Consider the following 16,751-nt stretch of genomic DNA (forward strand, 5'->3'; position numbering starts at 1 on the left):
AGTCAAAAGGCACAGACTTCCAGTTAGAAGATAAATAAGTTCTGGGGGTGTAATGTACAGCATGGTGACTAAGTTCATAATACTATATTGTACATTGAAAGTTGGCACAAGAGTAGATCTTCAAAGTTCTTATCACAAGAAAAAATGAATTTGTAACTATGTGTGGTGATGGATGTTAACTAAACTTATTGTGGTGATCATTTAGCAATACATACATGTATCAAACTATTAAGTTGTACACCTAAAATTAATATAGTGTTATATGTCAATTACATCTCATTTTGAAAATAAATAAATATTTAAACTAGCTAAATATCCTTGTATATTTGTTTTGCACACCTTCGCCTGCAGAGGATAAATTTCTAAAAACAGAATTCTTGGATCAAAGATCTGCATAATATTAAGATTTGTGACACATATTGCCACCCCAAGAGTTGTACCAATTTATATTCCCAACATCAATGTACAAGAGTGTTCATTTTCTTAAAGCATCATTAACAGTTGGGATTACAATAAAAATCTTTGCCAGTTTGATACAGAAAATGAGTTTGTCATCTGCTGTTTAACACGCTTTTTAAAACTTGGTGTGGTTAAACTTTAACACATGTTTTCAGGCCAATGGTATTCCTTCATTTGTGAAATGTCTGTTCTACCATGTCTGATTTTGATCTTTTCAATTATCAAAGCATTCGGTATAAGATTAGGCTACATTTACCTTATTTTTTAAAATCCTAACAAGCTAGTTCATTATGGCAAAAATTTCTATGTAAAATACTTAGAATGTCAAGTTAGAGAATAGCTATTCCAGAGAGGGTATTATGGGAAGAAAAATCTCTCTTTGCAGCTGATTTTAAATGACCAAAGGATGAGACCTTATTCTTTTGATCTGAATTTGTTGAATTCTGATGGTCTCCAGATTATATTATTAAATCTCCATTTCTTTTTTCTTTTTTTTTTTTTAAAGTTTTTTTTTTTTTTTTTGATGCGGACCATTTTTAAAGTCTTTATTGCATTTGTTACAATATTGCTTCTGTTTTATGTTTTGGGTTTTTGGTCGTCAGGCATGTGGGATCGAACCCGCACCCCCTGCATTGGGAAGGTGAAGTCTTAACCACTGGACCGCCAGGGAAGTCCCGTAATTTCCATTTCTTAATAGCTAACTTGCACGCTTTTTCTAGTTAGCAATAATTTATAATTAGAATGCATTAAGGTCTAAATAAATTTTGAACCCAAATCTCTATCATTTAAGATTATTTTAGATCATTAATAAAGTAGAATTTAAGTATTTTTAAAAATCAAATACTTTTCATAGAATGCTAATAAATTTAAATAACACATCTGTTTAAAAAAAAAAGAAAAAAGTTCCCCCAAAGGTCCAGTGTAAAAGCATTTATTTACATGGTAAGGCTGTAATAGTTACGGAATTATTTTTGTTGGCACTAGAATGCAATTTCTATGCCCACAGTGAGGAAAGTATGACATCTGTGGGCAAAATAGTAAAAACATAAGGTTAAAAAGGTAAAATAGAAACATATGGGGAAGATGTGTCACTAAGGACACTATTTTGCTATGGAGAAAGCACAAAATAGTTTGGTCATTTCTAGTCAGAACCCCAATAACTTGCCAAAAGTTTTGTCTAGTCAGAGATTAGACCTGTTTTTCTCAAACGTTAGCTTTCTGTTGGCTAAGGCAGTAGGACGCTAAAATGTGGAAATATGTAGACTGTGTGCGTGCAGATTTTATTTTCGGCAGATTAGTTGAGGTGAAAACTAGTTATTTAATGCTCCATAGGGGTGATCTGCTGGGGGAAATGTTCTGCTGTGGATTCTCAGGGCAGCTCCACATGCAGTGCTCTTGGCTTGGCCTGGCATCTGCCTCAGATTTCCTGTGCTCCTGACTTTAATTCTGATGCAGCCCAAGCCTTGACCCCTAAATTCTTGGCCACAGTTGACAGAAATGCTGACCCTAATTCCTAATTGCTCATTTTGTTTGATGATTTGGATTTAGCATTCTTTTTCCTAAACTGAAATCTGATACCTATTCATTCTGTAAAATGATTCAAAATTATGCAATACCGGTCTTTAACGTCTATACAGACATTTCTGTGAGACCCACAAAATCAAAAGATATAGAATTTAAAAGAAAGGACAGGACAGTTTTGTTCAACAGTTAACTGGTGGCTACTTTAGAGGCTACTACAAAATGAACTGGTAAGTGACTTGTAGACACTGATCTGCAAAGCCTATGTCTGTAGCATCAAAGGCACTCTATCATTATATATTATATCTTCAAGTTAGGGTTATAGCACATTAAGATTAGACTGTCTTCATTTCCTCTCTGAAATCCTCCACATATTCACTTCTTACAAATAAACACTCAAAAAAATGAATACAAAAAGAAGATAATGAAGTTGAAATAACGTAAGGATCTTTGTCATGAAGACGGCAATAAAGTAATAATGTAATTAACATCACAAAGGATTTTAGGAAAAGAAAGAGTAGACCAATTACGTTAGTGTGCCTCAAAATGTAAAAAGAGACTCATTATCTTTAAATACACTATATTTACATAGCTATGTTATACTAAAGAACTTAAGCATAGTCAATTTTAAAAATTATAAAGTATATTTCAGTTGATAGGGTGTTTTCACAAATAACTATTTTGTCCACAATATAAACTCTACGAGAGAAATATTTTCATCCTCATTTTACATTTACACTTTTCTTTGACCACCTCATTTCCAATGGCATTCATCTTACTCCACTTTGGTTACATTCCTCCTAAGTTTCATCTTGGTTCATCTCTCAGAACTAATCCTTCTTGGAAGAACTACATTGGAATACCTCACTCATCATGGTCGCAATCTCCTACCTTTCCAGTTCTTTACTCAGTTATCCCCATTATACCTATTGTTTAACTTCATGGGAATCTAGCCCTTTGGCCCTACCTACCCATCCTTATATCTTCACTTCCATCTCTATCCAACTTAGTGCTATGGTCTTAGTGCTAACCTTAACTCTTATCCCATTGTCCTTTCTCTGCACAAATACAGTAAAATACCCAGCATAGACAGACCCAACTGACCATCCTGGCCTTGCCTACTCCTAAGCTCTTGCACTCAAGCTGCTCAGCCTGGGGTCATGGTATGTTTGTGGTTTTCAACTTCAGTGGACCCTCAGCACCCACTACTGAATCCTTTTGTGTTTCATGGTCAGATGGCTCTCTAGTCCTCTACAGCAGTTCTTTCAAATTCCCTTTACCCTCATCAAACTTCTAATCCTCTCATTTCCAAAGAAGAAAATAGAAGCTATTATATAATTTCCTGCCATAGATGAGAAATTAAAACTCAGAGAGGTGAGGTCAATTGATCAAAGTCCACAGCTAATGAAGAAGGAGCAAAGCAAGTCAGTCTGACCCCAGAGTTCTTAACATCTATATGTTATAATGCCTCTCATATTCTCATTCTCAGTTACTGTCTTCCCATTCTACCAGTTCTTCAAAGCAAACACCTAGGCTCTATCCTTGGCTATTTCCTCACCCTCATCATCAACAACTAATCATCTGTCTATTTCTTAGTCTTGACTGGCATTTTCCCAGAACCAGGCACCATCATCATGCGCTTGGACTACAGCAACAGCCTTTAAGTTTGCTCCCAATGAATCTAGTCTCTACACTGAAAACAATGAAAGGGATCTCTCCAAAATGCACACGTACCTTAGCCAACCTAATTCCTTAGTTCGACTCTCACCAACTCTTTTTAGACCAGAGGTTGGCAAACTCCTTCTGTACATGGCCAGGTAGTAAGTATTTTAGGGTTTGCGGTCACATGATGTCTGCCCCAGACTTACAAAAGCAATCATAAATAATACATAAACAAATGGGCATGGCTGTGTGGCAAGAAAACTTTACAAAAACAGACAGTGGACTGGGTTTGGCCCATAGGCGGTAGTCTGCTAACTCCTGCTTTGGACGTGTTACAGTCATTCATTCCATTAACATTAAGTACCTTCTGTGGGCTGGGCACTGTGTTAATGACAAGGTGATGAACAAAACAGACATATTCTTGTCCTTCACAGAGCTTAAAGTTTAGTGGGGAGGGAGATATTAATTTTTTTAATTACATAAATATACAGAACTGTTTCTGTGATAAGTTCAACAAGGGAAGAATAAGTAGGGCTATGCAAGCCTACGAGAGGTGGATTTGACTTAGCACAAGGATCTGGAAGATTTTCCTGAGGAATGTCATGATTGAGAAGAGACCTGAAGAGGGGAGGGAAGAGTATTCTAGGAGGATGGATCAGCATCTGAATAGACCCTGTGACAGGAGGAAGTCTGGCTTATGTTTGGACCTGAAAAAGACGGTGATGGCTAGAATGGCAAAAAAAAAAAAAAAAAAAAATGAGGTTGGAGAGACAGGTAGGGATCAGACCACGCATTTTGGACCATATGTTATGACTTTCATCTTTCATCTTAAGTGCAGTGGAAAACCGTTGAAGTATTTTATGGAATGGATGATATGACTAGATATCTACGGCAAAAAGAAAACTTTGGCTTGTCACACAATTCTCAGCCCCTAGGTCTACACCTGGCGAACTGCAGTCATACTATGGAGAGAACACATAAGAAGGGGAAGCAACAGTAAGTGTGGATAGATTTCTTCGAAAATGCCCATTATTTAGGAGAGATGAGGGTAACTTACCTTAGGTTAATGGAGAGGAATCTGTGAGAAGAGACAGACTTTTACAACAGAAAATCAGGAGGATGAGTGATGGAGTATATTTGGCAGGGAGAGATGAAGAAGAGAGAGACATCAGGAATTCACGGAGAAGGAGAACACACGAAGAAGGCTGAGGTTGGCGGGGAAATAAGAGTTTGATGGTGGGGAGGTTGAGTATGAGGTAACTTTGAGACATCCCAGGGGAAATTTTAAATAACCAGATGGGTATATGGACCCGAAATTCAAAGAAGTCTGGGCGAAAGATATAAATCTGCTAGTGGGATGGGTGGCCTTGCAGTATATACCTAAGATATAATAGAACAAAGAGAAAAGGACCTGGGACTGAGTGTTGCAGTGTTCTGGCATTTAATAGCTAGTCAGAGAAGGATGAACCTGGAAAAAAAAAAAAAAGGGTGAAAATTCAAAGAGGTAGGAAGCAAGTCAGCAGGGGCATGTGACACGGAAGTTGATGGAAGAGAGTATTTCAAGGAAGACAGCGGGGTCAACAATGTTAAATGCTGCTGAGAATCCAAGGAAGGTCAACACTGAAAAATGTTCACTGCGATTAGTGAAATGGAAGCCATTTGTGATCTTCTTTCAGGTTGCCAGAATTTACTATGGTCTTCCTCCTTTGGATCTCTGCCTGCGCTTTTATTCTACCTGCCCTTCATGAAACAGGACGAGTAAGATTCTCATTGGAAGGTTTCGGATGTGGGGAGGTGGGTTGGTGGATCTAGAGAGAGTTGCAAAAAAGGGCTTAGTGAGAAACAAAACAAGTAACTTAGACAAAAGCAGGTAGCCAAGCATCTACAATCAATCAAAGACAAACAGGAAAATGCGGTACACACTGTATACAAAGGCAGCTTCTGCTGGGGTAAAGCTTAGAAACTGTGACTGATTTCTAAGCTTAGAAAGCTTAGAAAACTGACTGAGATGAAGGCTGAAGAGAGAAAAATATACAGTCTTCATTTTAAACAATGAATAATATATTTTCATACATTTTATTCTTTGTTTAGCCATAATCACTGGGGATTTTATCAGATTTTAGGGCACCTGTTCGTTATCTCATGCATAATATGGTACATTCTAAAGTCACAGAGTACTTTTCTCAAATACTTAAAATTAAATAAGAAATAATGTGTGAAATCATCAAGCATAATCCCTGGCATTTAATCGGTATCTACTGCAAACTTACTGAATTTGAATCATTATAAAATTACAAACTAATATCAGAACATGTTGTTATTGTTCCACACGCAGTGAAAATCTGATTACCTTGAATATCATCATTGAATGTGCAATACTGGTTTTGATACTTTTTCAGGAGCCGAAATGCATTTATATTGGCAAAATCTTCAAACTGAATAAGGCAATTCATGCCATACCTATGGGACAAAATATTCGCATTAGAAGAGGTTAATGAAATAACATTTAAAAATAAACCTTGAAAATTAGACTATAAAAGAGGCAAAACATTATTTTCTTTTAAAGGTCCTATCTTGCTACTTAGTATAAATATATAATACAATGTCTGTTCAGCAAATATTTACTACGTGCTTACTACAGAAAAAAGCACTGCACTGGCACTGTGAAATACTACAAAGATGACAAAAATATGGTACCCTGCAGTCAAGTAATTTAAAAGTCAGTAGAACTTATTTTGAAATAAATGAAAAGTGCATGAAAAGTAATATAAAAGTGGTACAAACAAGGGATAACAGATGTTGAGAAGACAGATATCACTCCTGGGGTTACAAACCAGGTAACAAATGAACTGAGTTTTAATCACGTCATGATTTCAAAAGTAGAGATGTAAGGTTCTACAAGCTGAGTAAACAGTAGAAGCAAAGTAACTGAAGTGAAAGTTAGGAGAGAAAAAAAATCATTCAAAAAACAGCAAGAGGGGCTTCCCTGGTGGGAAGCAGTGGTTGAGAATCTGCCTGCCAATGCAGGGGACATGGGTTCGAGCCCTGGTCTGGGAAGATCCCACATGCAGCGGAGCAACTAAGCCCGTGCTCCACAACTACTGAGCCTTTGCTCTAGAGCCTGTGAGCCACAACTACTGAGCCCGCGTGCTGCAACTACTGAAGCCCGCGCGCCTAGAGCCCATGCTCTGCAACGAGAGAAGCCACCGCAATGAGAAGCCCGCGCACCACAAAGAAGAGTAGCCCCCGCTCGCCACAACTAGAGAAAGCCTGCGTGAAGCAACTAAGACCCAACACAGCCAAAAATAAATTAAATAAATAAATTTATAAAAAAAAAAAAAAAAAAAAAACAGCAAGAAGCCCCATTTGGCCAAAATGTCGTGTTTGGTACATGTAAGGGTGTAGTGAAATGTCGTGTTTGGTACATGTAAGGGTGTAGTGAAAGACAAGGTCGGAATTTTATGTCGGACACCTTAAAAATTCTAGCCTAGGATTCTGGTGTCTGTTCTATAGCCATGACCAAACACTGAAAAGCTTTGAGCTTTGAAGTATACAGCACAGATTTTTATTCCTGAAATTAACTTACTGGTTTGACCCTTTATTCTTATGATCATCTATGGCCTGTACATCCAAGACAAGGGAAATTAACACCATTGATACCCCAAGTATCTGAGAGTTACCAGAGAAAGCCTTATAGCCATGGTCATCCTTGCTAGGTGATTTAGAGATATATGGTCTCCAACCTCGGCTAGACTCCCACTGCTGCCATATTTATGATTCCTTTCCTTTGTCCTTGGTCAGCTTCCACTGCTATTGCACCCAAAGGCTATTCCTGATCTTCGCCAATCCTTTTAAATCTTGACCTCTTCACCTGTCTCCTACTTCCTGGCATAGTGAGGGCATAATGTGTGATCTCCATCAACTATTCTCCTCCCACCGCATCCCCCATCTCTATCTTTAGCGCTACCCTGCAGGCATCAGTCAACAGGGTGTTCCTCTTCCTGCTTAAGGTAACTCACCTCTGCTGCCCACGTTCCCACCACTTCCTTCTTAATTAGCTCCCTCTCTCCTATTTACAACTCCTTCTTCTGGACAAGTTCCTTCCTCTTTTTTGATAACTGACTTGGAGCTTCTCATTAGAGGGAAAAAGTTCTTTCTCAACCCCATGCTTTTCCTATCCTTTCCATTTAATGTATATGACATATTAGTTTACAGTTTACATTATTTCTCCATCCCCTGTCATTTACCTTCTGTCTTCACGACTCTGCTAAAATTGCTGCTCTAAAATTAGAATGTTTCCGAACTAAAAATCCAAGAAACACTGTTTCCCATCCCTAATTTACCAGAGCTCTTTGCTGCATTGTCACTAATTCTGTTTACCTTTTTTCCTTGAAACTCTATTCCCTAGGTTTCTGTGATATCACGCTTTTCTGTGCCTTCTCCTAAACTACTGATCATTTCTTCTTCTTTCTCCCTTAGGGAGTTCTTAGCACTTAAACATTGACTCTGTCCTTGGTCTACTACATGGTGTGCGTGTGCGTGTGTGCGTGTGTGCGCATCCGTCCATCCTGACAGAATCCCAATCCCACTCATAGTTTTAATCACCAATTATATACAGTGACTCCCAAAGGTATGTTTCTACTCTACTCCTGTGAACTCCAGACTTGTAAATCTCATGACGGGCTGGATAATTTCACTTGAACGTACCTCAAGTTGAAAAGTCCAAAATTAAACTCATTACATTTCCATAATACCCATAAGTGCTCAGCAAATATTTGTTGGATGAATGTAATTTACAGATATTTTCTCATTTAATCTCAGGGTACGATTTTATAGATGAGGATAGCCTTGGGCACCAGGTAAGCTGGGGAGGGGAGATCTGCACTCAGGTCTGCCTGATGATGTGGTAGAGCCTGCCGTTTAAGCTAAGCTTTAAGTTTATGATTGATTCCTTTCTGTTATCCTGTAGGTTATTGTATATACCTTTAAGTATATACCTTTGAACAACGCTGAGTTCTAAAACTAAAAATAAGGAGCTCTATAACAGAAAAGTTTTGTAAAATTTAATCAGAATAATAAACTAGTGAAAAGACTGACTAGTCTTTAGGGGCTACGTTTTGTTGCAAACCAACAGTTAATAGAAAGCTGCTAAGCATAGGTTTGGTTGTTTAACATTGATGATGGTCCTACCTCCTCATGGTGAAGTCTGTCTCCTCAAGACTTAAACCAACACCTTCTTATAGATTATCTATTCTGTTATTTCCAACCTAAATTGCTTATTGAAACTCAATCATCTTCACAGAACATTTCCAAAGTCAAGTAGGCTCTTGACTCTCAACTTCAACAATTTGTTTTCTATGATGGAAGCCTACATTTCCATGTCTCAGAGACCACAGGACTGAAGCTGTTATTTTACTGTTTCCTTTTTAACCCATCATATTCAGTTAATTACCATTTTCTATCATTTCTACTATTTAAATATTATCACAGCCAAAGAAATCAGTCTTGCTCCTGCTAGGACTGCAAAAAGTCTACTGGTCTCTGCTTCTCCTTGTCTCCCTCAAACATACGACACAGAGCCACCAAAGTTTTGTAAACAACAACTTCCGCCAGCTACTCCTTTGCTCAAAGTTCACAGAGTGGATTGCTCTGATGATGATGCTCAAATTCCTTAAACTCAAGGATCTATAATCACATGTTATCTTTTCAATTGCCTTATCTCTCCCTATATTCCAGGGTAAGTCCCTTCCCCACTGAACAACTTCTCTCCTCTCTCAAACACGCCACGTCCGTCTCCTTCCCATGTCTTTATTAATGCACTGCCATTGCATATCACTGTCACTCTTGAATCAGCAAATATTTTCTATACCACTTACGAGGGGTCTAAAACTACTAGCATGTAGATGTCTCATCAACTAGATCAAAAGGTTCCTGAGAGACTTAAAACTCTTTCAGATAGTACTACTTCAGTAGAGAGAAGATCAAGTGAATATAATATGTAAGCAAAAATTTATTTCATTCAATAAGAATAATTGGTCGCTTAATAATCCGTACTGCCGAATACTATGACTATCAGTTGCTTTGAATGAGTTGCATCAGAGTAGGTATTTCCCTTTATTTGCCCAAATTGCAGAAGTTCTAGTGTTTTGCATTTTTCATACTGGTTCAAAAAAATGTATAATCTTCCTATTATTTAAATAGACATGACTTTTATTCTAGAATTTCTCTATTATTTAGCAAGAAACAAAATCAAGTTCGTTTCATGTTACTTTTTAAAGAGTTGGCACTAAGTAGGTTATAGAAGTTTTCAATATCAATAGTTTCAATTAACAGAGGTAAAAAGGTTAGCCTAGTCAAACCGAGATTTTTCAAAAAACTCATTTAGTACTATAAGACGTTAACACATTTTTCTCTTTTGGTTGAATTCCCAAATATAAACAGGAATTTAAATCATGTAAATCAGTTATTCTTATAATTTTTATTCATATTTATTTGTCCCTCCTTTGAAAATATTTTCTACAGTTACCTAAGAAAACAAATTCCTGTGAAACTGCTATTTTTTCCATCAGCATTTTAAAATTCTTTCCCGTATACTTTCCTCTTTTCTTTTCTATCAAAGTCATTTTGGAAATGTTAATTATTTGTTCAGAAGACTTTCTACAGTAGTCCTTTAGGCCTTTAAAAGAAGTAATACTTTAATTCAAGCAAGCAGCATTAGAAAATTCCCATATGAGCAAAAAGACTACTAAAATATGAATTAATAAGAAGTTAATGGTCCAAAAGTTCTACTGCCAATACCTTAAATTCTCTAATACCCTCCTTCTCTGCCCCTAGTCCTGTCTTCCCTCTCTTCCACCAACTCCTTCCCCAGCACACTACCCACTCTTCATTTGGTCCCTCCTTTCCTCTGAGTTCATTCTTCCTAGCTTCACCTCTGTATGCTGAAGACAGTTACTCCAGCCATGCACTGGCTGTCCCCCTAGTGAAACTGAGCAGGACCCTGTGGGGTTCCTGGGCATAGAAGACTTTCTGTCCCCCGATTCTGTCCTCCCTATTCTTGTACGGGATAGCCGTCAGTCTCCATGACCTTCCCTGAGTTCCAAAGGGCAAGGTCCAAACAGTTGCTAATCAGGGAAGGGAGGGCAGGCAGAGACAAGGGAGAAGCATCCAAGAAACAACAGTGCAGCCTTGGGGCAGGGTCCTGGTTCCCCCTCAAGGGATACACATGACAAGATCTTTAAACTCTTTACAGAACTAAAACCCCCAACAAACGGAAGCTGCTAGGATCCTTCATTCCAGAGAAGACCACCTGAGGCCAGATTAAAGGAACCAGAGAAGCTCATCAAGAGACAATATGAGGGCTTCCCTGGTGGTGCAGTGGTTGAGAATCTGCCTGCCAATGCACGGGACACGGGTTCGAGCCCTGGTCTGGGAAGATCCCACATGCTGCGGAGCAACTAGGCCCGTGAGCCACAACTACTGAGCCTGCGCATCTGGAGCCTGTGCTCCGCAACAAGAGAGGCCGCGATAGGGAGAGGCCCGCGCACCGCGATGAAGAGTGGCCCCTGCTTGCCACAACTAGAGAAAGCCCTCGTACAGAAATGAAGACCCAACACAGCCAAAAAATAAATAAATAAATAAATAATAAGAGTGTTTAAAAAAAAAAGAGACGACATGAGACCAGATAAAAGGAGTGCAGGCCCTGCACACACTCTGATCCTTATCAGCAACCCAGCCCTTGAACCAGTGCTATAAAACTCCTCACCAAATCCTCCTGGGTTGGGACACAGTTTTTGAGGGTCATGAGCCCTCTGTGTCCCCCTTTGCCTGGCAAAGCAGTAAAGCTATTCTTTCCTCCTTCACCCAAAACCCTGTCTCTGAGATTTGATTCGCCACTGGTGCACGAGTATTCAGCAACACTAGGCGCCCCTGGCCCCTTGCTCTCCCTCATTCCACTTAGATAGCACACGAGTCCATGCTATGGAGTCTCAGCTAGGACCTCAATCAAGTCCTGCAATATTTGTTTTCTATTGCTTACTGGTCCATAGCATGATCCCAGAGCAGCTTCTGCCAACCATTTTTACTCCCCTTGTCCCACAAGCATTCCATCTCTTACCAGCCACTACTTCACTGAGATGAATGCCATCCAGAGAGAACAATCTTCACTTTCGCAGCTCCCCTCCACATTTAAAAATATGTGTGCTTTTACTTCTTTTCTTCTTCCACTTCTGAGATGTATTCTTGCTTCCTTTTTTCTAATCTCTCTACAGACCTTACTGCCTCAACTTTACCTCTCTACACTAACAGCTTCAATTTCTCCTTCTCCACTGGTTCCTTCCTGTCTCCAAGGAGCCTCAGGACTCCCTGATTTTAAAACCATATCTCTTGACCATGACAAAGCCAAAGCTATGGTTACCTACCTCTTTCCACCTACTGCCAAACTTCTCAGAAGAGAGGCTGACAAACTTTCCCTCATTTTTCACTTCTTGTTAATATTAAGCCTATACTTCAAAGACAGTCTCACACTACCACATTCTGATATCACAATGTAGATGAGGTCTCTTTCTTCTGAGCCAACAAAATACTTTGTAAATCATCTGTTTTTCTTCCATTGCAGTTATTTACATATTATTATTATGTCCCTGAAGGTCTATCTTTTTAAATCACTGTAAAATTCAAGGTGAAGACTGTTTTCTGAATTTTTGTTTCTTTTTTTTTTTTTTTTTTGATTACTCATGAACCTTAGCATCTTTTTCTATGTCCACTGGTCATTTGCAGTTCTTCCTGGAAGATTATATGGTCTTTGGTTTGTTTTTCTATTTTTATGGTCTTTTCTTTATTATTTCATAAGAGTTCTTCACATATTAAGAATATTAACTTCCTGTTATATATGGTGCATGTGGCTTCCCTACTCTAGCATACTGCGTCATTAATCATTTACACAGCATTCCTGTTTGTTTTTACAAAAGGAATTCTAAATTTTTAGGTAGTCAGATCTTTCCATCTTCTTATTTATAGCTTCTGCCCTTGATGGTATGCTTATTACAATCTTCTCCACACACGTTTATTTAACTATTAATCAAAAATTCCCCCTAGTGATATCATGGATTTAGAAAATAATTAACCTCTACAGCTGGTATTATTTTTCACTGTTTAGATGTAGATTTTTTTTAAATATAGATAAAAATTTCTGACTTCTATATAATTCACTCAACTATGCCAGCACCATCTACTTAATAGCCTATCTTTTCCCCTCATCACCTGTAATCAGATACTATATTCTCATACATAGTAGAGTCAGTTTTCTGTGCTTTTCTCTTTTATTCTACTATGGCTAATGACAACAAATATTTTTTAACCTTTAATAATATGTGTGTGTACACGTGTGTGTGTGTGTATACTCACTTATTCTTCACAACCACTCTATGAGGCAGGCACTATTATTATTCTCATTTTATAGATGAGAAAACAGGCACAGCATGTTGGTAGTGCTCGGTAATGATAGCCCATAACAGTAATGATTAATCTACTAATCTCTCTATCCACTGAAAAATGCCTCTATTTTAACTACTATCGGTTTTAAGTGACTTTAATATTTAGTAATATTATTTATCTCTCATTCATCTTTTGTAAGTATTTGCTTGGCTGTGTTAGCAGTTTAAAAACATAGACTCTACTCAATAGTAAAAAACCAAAACCCTCCAATTAAAAAATGGGCAGAAGATCTGAAGAGACATTTTTCAAAGAAGACATACAGATGGCCAATAGGTACATGAAAAGATGCTCAACATCGCTAATCATCACTAATCATCAGAAATGCAAATCAAAATCACAATGAGATATCACCTCATATCTGTTAGAATGGCTCTTATCAAAAAGATAAAAGTAACAAGTGTTGGCAAGGATGTGAAAAAAAAGGAACCCTCATGCACTATTGGTGGGAATGTAAATTGGTGCAGCCACTATGGAAAACAGTATGGAGGTTCCTCAAAAAACATTAAAAATAGAACTACTGTATGATCCAGCAATTCCGCTGCTGGGTATTTCTTTGAAGAAAATGAAAATATTAATTCAAAAAGATATCTGCACCCCCCATGTTCACTGCAGCATTATTTACAATAGCCAAGATATGGAAACAACCTAAGTGTCCATCAATGGATTAATGGGTAAAGAAAATATGGCATATATACACAATGGAATATTATTTGGGCATAAAAAAGAAATGAAATCTTGCCACTTATAGCAACATGGAAGGACCTTGAGGGCATTATGCTAAGTGAAATAAGCAACACAGAGAAAGACAAATACCATATGCTCTCACGTATATATGGAATCTAAAAACAAACAAACAAGAAGAAAAAAAAAAGTTCATAGATACAGAGAACTTTTTGGTGGTTGCCAGAGATGGGGGTGGCGGGGTGGGTGAAATGGGTGAAGGTGATCAAAGGCTACAAACGCCAAGGTGTGAAGTAAATAAGTCCTGGGAATATAATGTACAGCATGGTGACTATAGTTAATAATATCGTATTACATATTTGAAAGTTGCTGAGAGAGTAGATCTTGAAAGATAAAAACTTTTTTATAACTATGTATGGTGATGGCTGTTAACTAGACCTATTGTGGTGATCATTTCACAATGTATACAAATACTGAATCATTACGTTGTACACCTGAAACTAAAATAATGTTATATGTCAATTATACCTCAATTAAAAAATAAAAACATGGGCTCTAGAGTCAGGGATCCTGGGATGAAATTCTGTCACTGTGCCTCTGTTTCTCTATCAGAATAAATAAGAATAACAATGGCATATTATCATAAGTATATTATCAGGATTAAACGAAGCGATAAGTGCCAATGTTCAATGTGTAAAGATTGGCACTAAGTACTCTATAATCACTAGGTATTTTCTATTACTTAATAGTAACAATAGAAGCCATAAACAGTGAAATAATACCTTCCAAAGCCTAAGAGAAAATAAATATCATTCAAGATCTAGCAAAGCTATTCTTCAAGAGTACAGTTGAAACAAAGTCGCCTTTAGATAAATAAAAGCCAAGACTTTTACTAAAGGACTTTTACTAATGGGTGTATTTCAGAGAGAAAGGAAATCATCCCAGAAAAAAAAGTCTGTGATATAACAAAACAAAATATAAGTAAATACAAGTAACTTTTATCCATATAAAATAATAACGATAAGTAAGCTATACTTCCGGCACGACAGAGTTAGGAGGTTGGCAAATTTCTTCCCCGCACAGCAACAATACAGCAGGACAAATACTTCAACACAACCATGTCAGTGCTCTGGAAATCAAATAAAGGCAAAGAAGCAAAACTTTTAAAGTAAAATGGGGAGTGGGTCAATTCTTGAATGGAACATAAAACGTTTATGCTTCTCACACACACGATGCCATTCTAGGAAACTATTTAGCTATCTTGATTAAAAATAACTCAAATATTAAGAATGGGTAAAAGCATCTCCATAGTTATAAATCATTACCTTTTTTTTTTTTTTAACAACTTAGCAGAGAGGCAAACTTTGTGGTAGCAACTGATTACCCCAAACACAAGCATCAGTCAAGAATCATCTGGTGCTCATCATGGCTCTCTCCCCACCTCTCTGGTTTCTAAGCAGCCCTTTAGAAAGTAAAGGCTGCGTGTTTTCAGACAGTGTCCCATGGTTTGCTCCTGATGTGTCATGTACTGTGGTCCAGCAGCACCAGATGATCTGTTATTATGTACCAAAGCAGCAGAACCTTGTGGTTACAGGATGTGAGGAGGAATCAGAGCCTTCTCAGTTCTATTCCTGGACCTACTACTTACTTGGTCCTGTGGATTGGGGCTGGTTACAATTTCTCTGTGGTTAAAATGAAATCCTCACAATATGGCTTGCCTTCAGTGTTTAGGATACAATGTGGTCAGGCTATAAATTTATAATGTTTTCTAAGTGAAGTCTGGGAATAGGCATAGGTAGTAAAAGGGTGCACAAGATACCTCATCATTTACAAAAGGATATTTTAGAATCATCCCCTGGAGAATACCGCCTATCAGTTTTCATTTCACGAATTTTCTCCACTTGGTAATTAACTCTGATTTGAGTCCTAAAGATATAGGGAGAGGCACCCTGAATTCATTTTGTGATACAAGCATCTTGCATCATATAATAAAAGAAAGCCATGGAAGGGATATTTTGTTCCAGATTGAACCAGCCTTGTCACTATAAAATTATAAGCAGTGGAACACAAGGACGTTAGCCAATTGGATTCTACATGACTATGAAAAGAACCTACTATTTTATGATCAAAATATCACATAAAATGGTGGGTGTAAATGGTTTTAGAAGTTAACAGAAATACCACCCATAAAATTAACATGTAAAAACTGCAGAGAACTTTCTCTTGTGGCATTGTTAAATTAGACAAAACCCTTATTACAGTGACGGCACTTACTAAGTGCCAGGCACAGTACTCCACACTTTATAGGGATTATCTCCTTTAACTCTCAGCAACCCAGTGAGGAAGGTAGTTATTACCCATTTTATGGATGAAGAACCTGGAGCTCAGAGAGATTAGGGCTGTGGTTGAGTTCATACTGCTAATAAGTTGCAGGACCTGGACTGAACCACAGGGTCCCTCGTTTTAACAACTTTATATACTGGCTTCCACAGAGCACCAATGTTGCCATCAATGAAGGGAACAGTATGTTTAGAAAGAAAAGGACTGTAATGATAAAATAAGGGAGTTATAATTTTATCATAAAACTACCAAGACAGCATTTGTACGTATTCCGTATACTAGGTATTTTTATAACAGAAAGTATATGGACAGATGTTGGTGAAAACATTAGTCTTTCTTTGATTATAAACTATCAAGAATTCACTGAAATCAGGTCGACCAAGCACATTTTGATTTAATAAAATTTTTTTAAGCATTTATTACATACATGGCATTATGCATCATTCAAGATCCAGAGCATTTTACCGCTGATGGGTACCTTAGCGATAATGTATCACTCACTTTTAGTAATGTAACTGAGCAAATGGAGCAGTAGATAGGAAACACGGATCTTGCCCTTAAAATGCTTACAGTCTCATTGGGAAGACAAAAGA

The 16,751-nt window shown here is 37.7% G+C and overlaps 1 protein-coding gene across 3 annotated transcripts in view; it reads right to left on the bottom strand.

Annotated features, from left to right (window-relative positions):
- Positions 1-16,751, bottom strand: part of ME1 (malic enzyme 1) — a 190,093-nt gene that overhangs the window by 36,095 nt on the left and 137,247 nt on the right. For all 3 annotated transcript variants that reach the window (XM_068551687.1, XM_068551688.1, XM_068551689.1), the window contains exon 7: positions 5,993-6,102. In XM_068551687.1, the coding sequence (XP_068407788.1) occupies positions 5,993-6,102 (110 nt within the window). The remainder of the gene's footprint in view (positions 1-5,992; positions 6,103-16,751) is intronic.

Source organism: Eschrichtius robustus, chromosome 9 (assembly GCF_028021215.1).
Source record: "Eschrichtius robustus isolate mEscRob2 chromosome 9, mEscRob2.pri, whole genome shotgun sequence".
Lineage (NCBI taxonomy): Eukaryota > Metazoa > Chordata > Mammalia > Artiodactyla > Eschrichtiidae > Eschrichtius > Eschrichtius robustus.